Below are 1167 nucleotides of genomic sequence, written 5' to 3'. Positions count from 1 at the left end.
CAGAGGGAGTATCGCGTTGGCTCTGACGCTCCCATGGGTCAGGGAGGCTAAACCGGCAGAGACTGTTTCTCCTCATTGCTCTTCAGCGGACCCTGCCAGCCAGGCGCCCGGTGAGCTCAGAGCGGTCACCTGCAGGGCTTGTCCTCCAGGGGGCGGTAGCTCGCTGACCTCCGCTCCTGGAGTTCCTGGGTGAAAAGTGTCACGCTCCAGTTTGAAGTGGTTCGTAACCCTCTGTGTTTTCCTTTTCCAGGGAGAGGACTCGGAATACAGGCGTGATCTCGTGCACAGTGTGTCTGGAAGAGTTCCAGACTCCAATAACTTGTATCCTTTTACAGTGGTCTCCATACAGCAGCACTGCTCAGTGCTTGTTCTAAAAGATGACTCTCGTCGTGTGGTAAATCTATTGATAAAGCAGTAGATAGAAGCTGGGTTACTGTCCCTCCCTGGGAGCGATACGGTTGTACAGACGTGTGCCACGCGTCACATTTCTCCATAAATCTACAGAACTGCATATCCAGTTGTGATGAAACAGAATTTAGCCTAGGTTATGGAGAGCGTCAGAGTCTGGGGAGATGTGGGGCTGTGTTTATGAACACAAGTGTATCTGGAGACTCTCTGATCAGATTGGGATTAAGAATTTCACTGCTGATTTGTATTCTCTTCTGTTGAGATAGCTCTGATTTAGAACGGACTGCATTTCGGTAAGTATAGCCCGGACCTGGTACGTAAAACTACAGGGAAGGAAATAACTCCTATTGCATAGCGGTGTGATCCATTCCTGGTTTTACTTTGAGTTTGAGACGCACCTGAGCTTGTTACCTGGCTAATTGGACTCTTGGTAAAACCAGGAAAGGGTGAAACTGCTATGCAACCGGAGTCTTCTTTCCACCCCTGGACTGCCAGTTTGAATCGGAGACTGTTTGTTTTGCCTTCACCTCCACCTCAGATCTCTCTGAACCAGTTGACGTGTACAGCGATTGGATAGACGCCTGTGAGGCAGCCAATCGGTAGCAGACCCTGCCCTCTGAAGGACTGGCAGTTAGCAGCAGTTCCAAGGACTCTAATGTTACTGGCGAAGCGAGGGTTAACACCGCAGCACCCAATCCAGGGAACTTTGTGTGTGTGTGTGTGTAATCTTTCTTTATAAAAATATTTGTTTTCATTTTA

At 49.1% G+C, this 1167-nt stretch overlaps 1 protein-coding gene across 1 annotated transcript; it reads left to right on the top strand.

The window, feature by feature from the left end:
• Nucleotides 1-250: 250 nt before the first annotated feature.
• On the top strand, nt 251-1167 carry elof1 (ELF1 homolog, elongation factor 1; the record flags this gene model as incomplete). The annotated part of the gene is made up of 2 exons (XM_041243497.1): nt 251-321; nt 947-1167. Coding segments are annotated over 2 exons (136 nt in total), but the record flags the coding sequence as incomplete, so codon positions are not given.

The sequence above is a fragment of the Polyodon spathula genome, unplaced genomic scaffold (genome assembly GCF_017654505.1).
Source record: "Polyodon spathula isolate WHYD16114869_AA unplaced genomic scaffold, ASM1765450v1 scaffolds_1814, whole genome shotgun sequence".
NCBI lineage: Eukaryota > Metazoa > Chordata > Actinopteri > Acipenseriformes > Polyodontidae > Polyodon > Polyodon spathula.
This window is presented reverse-complemented; position numbering and strand designations above follow the sequence as displayed.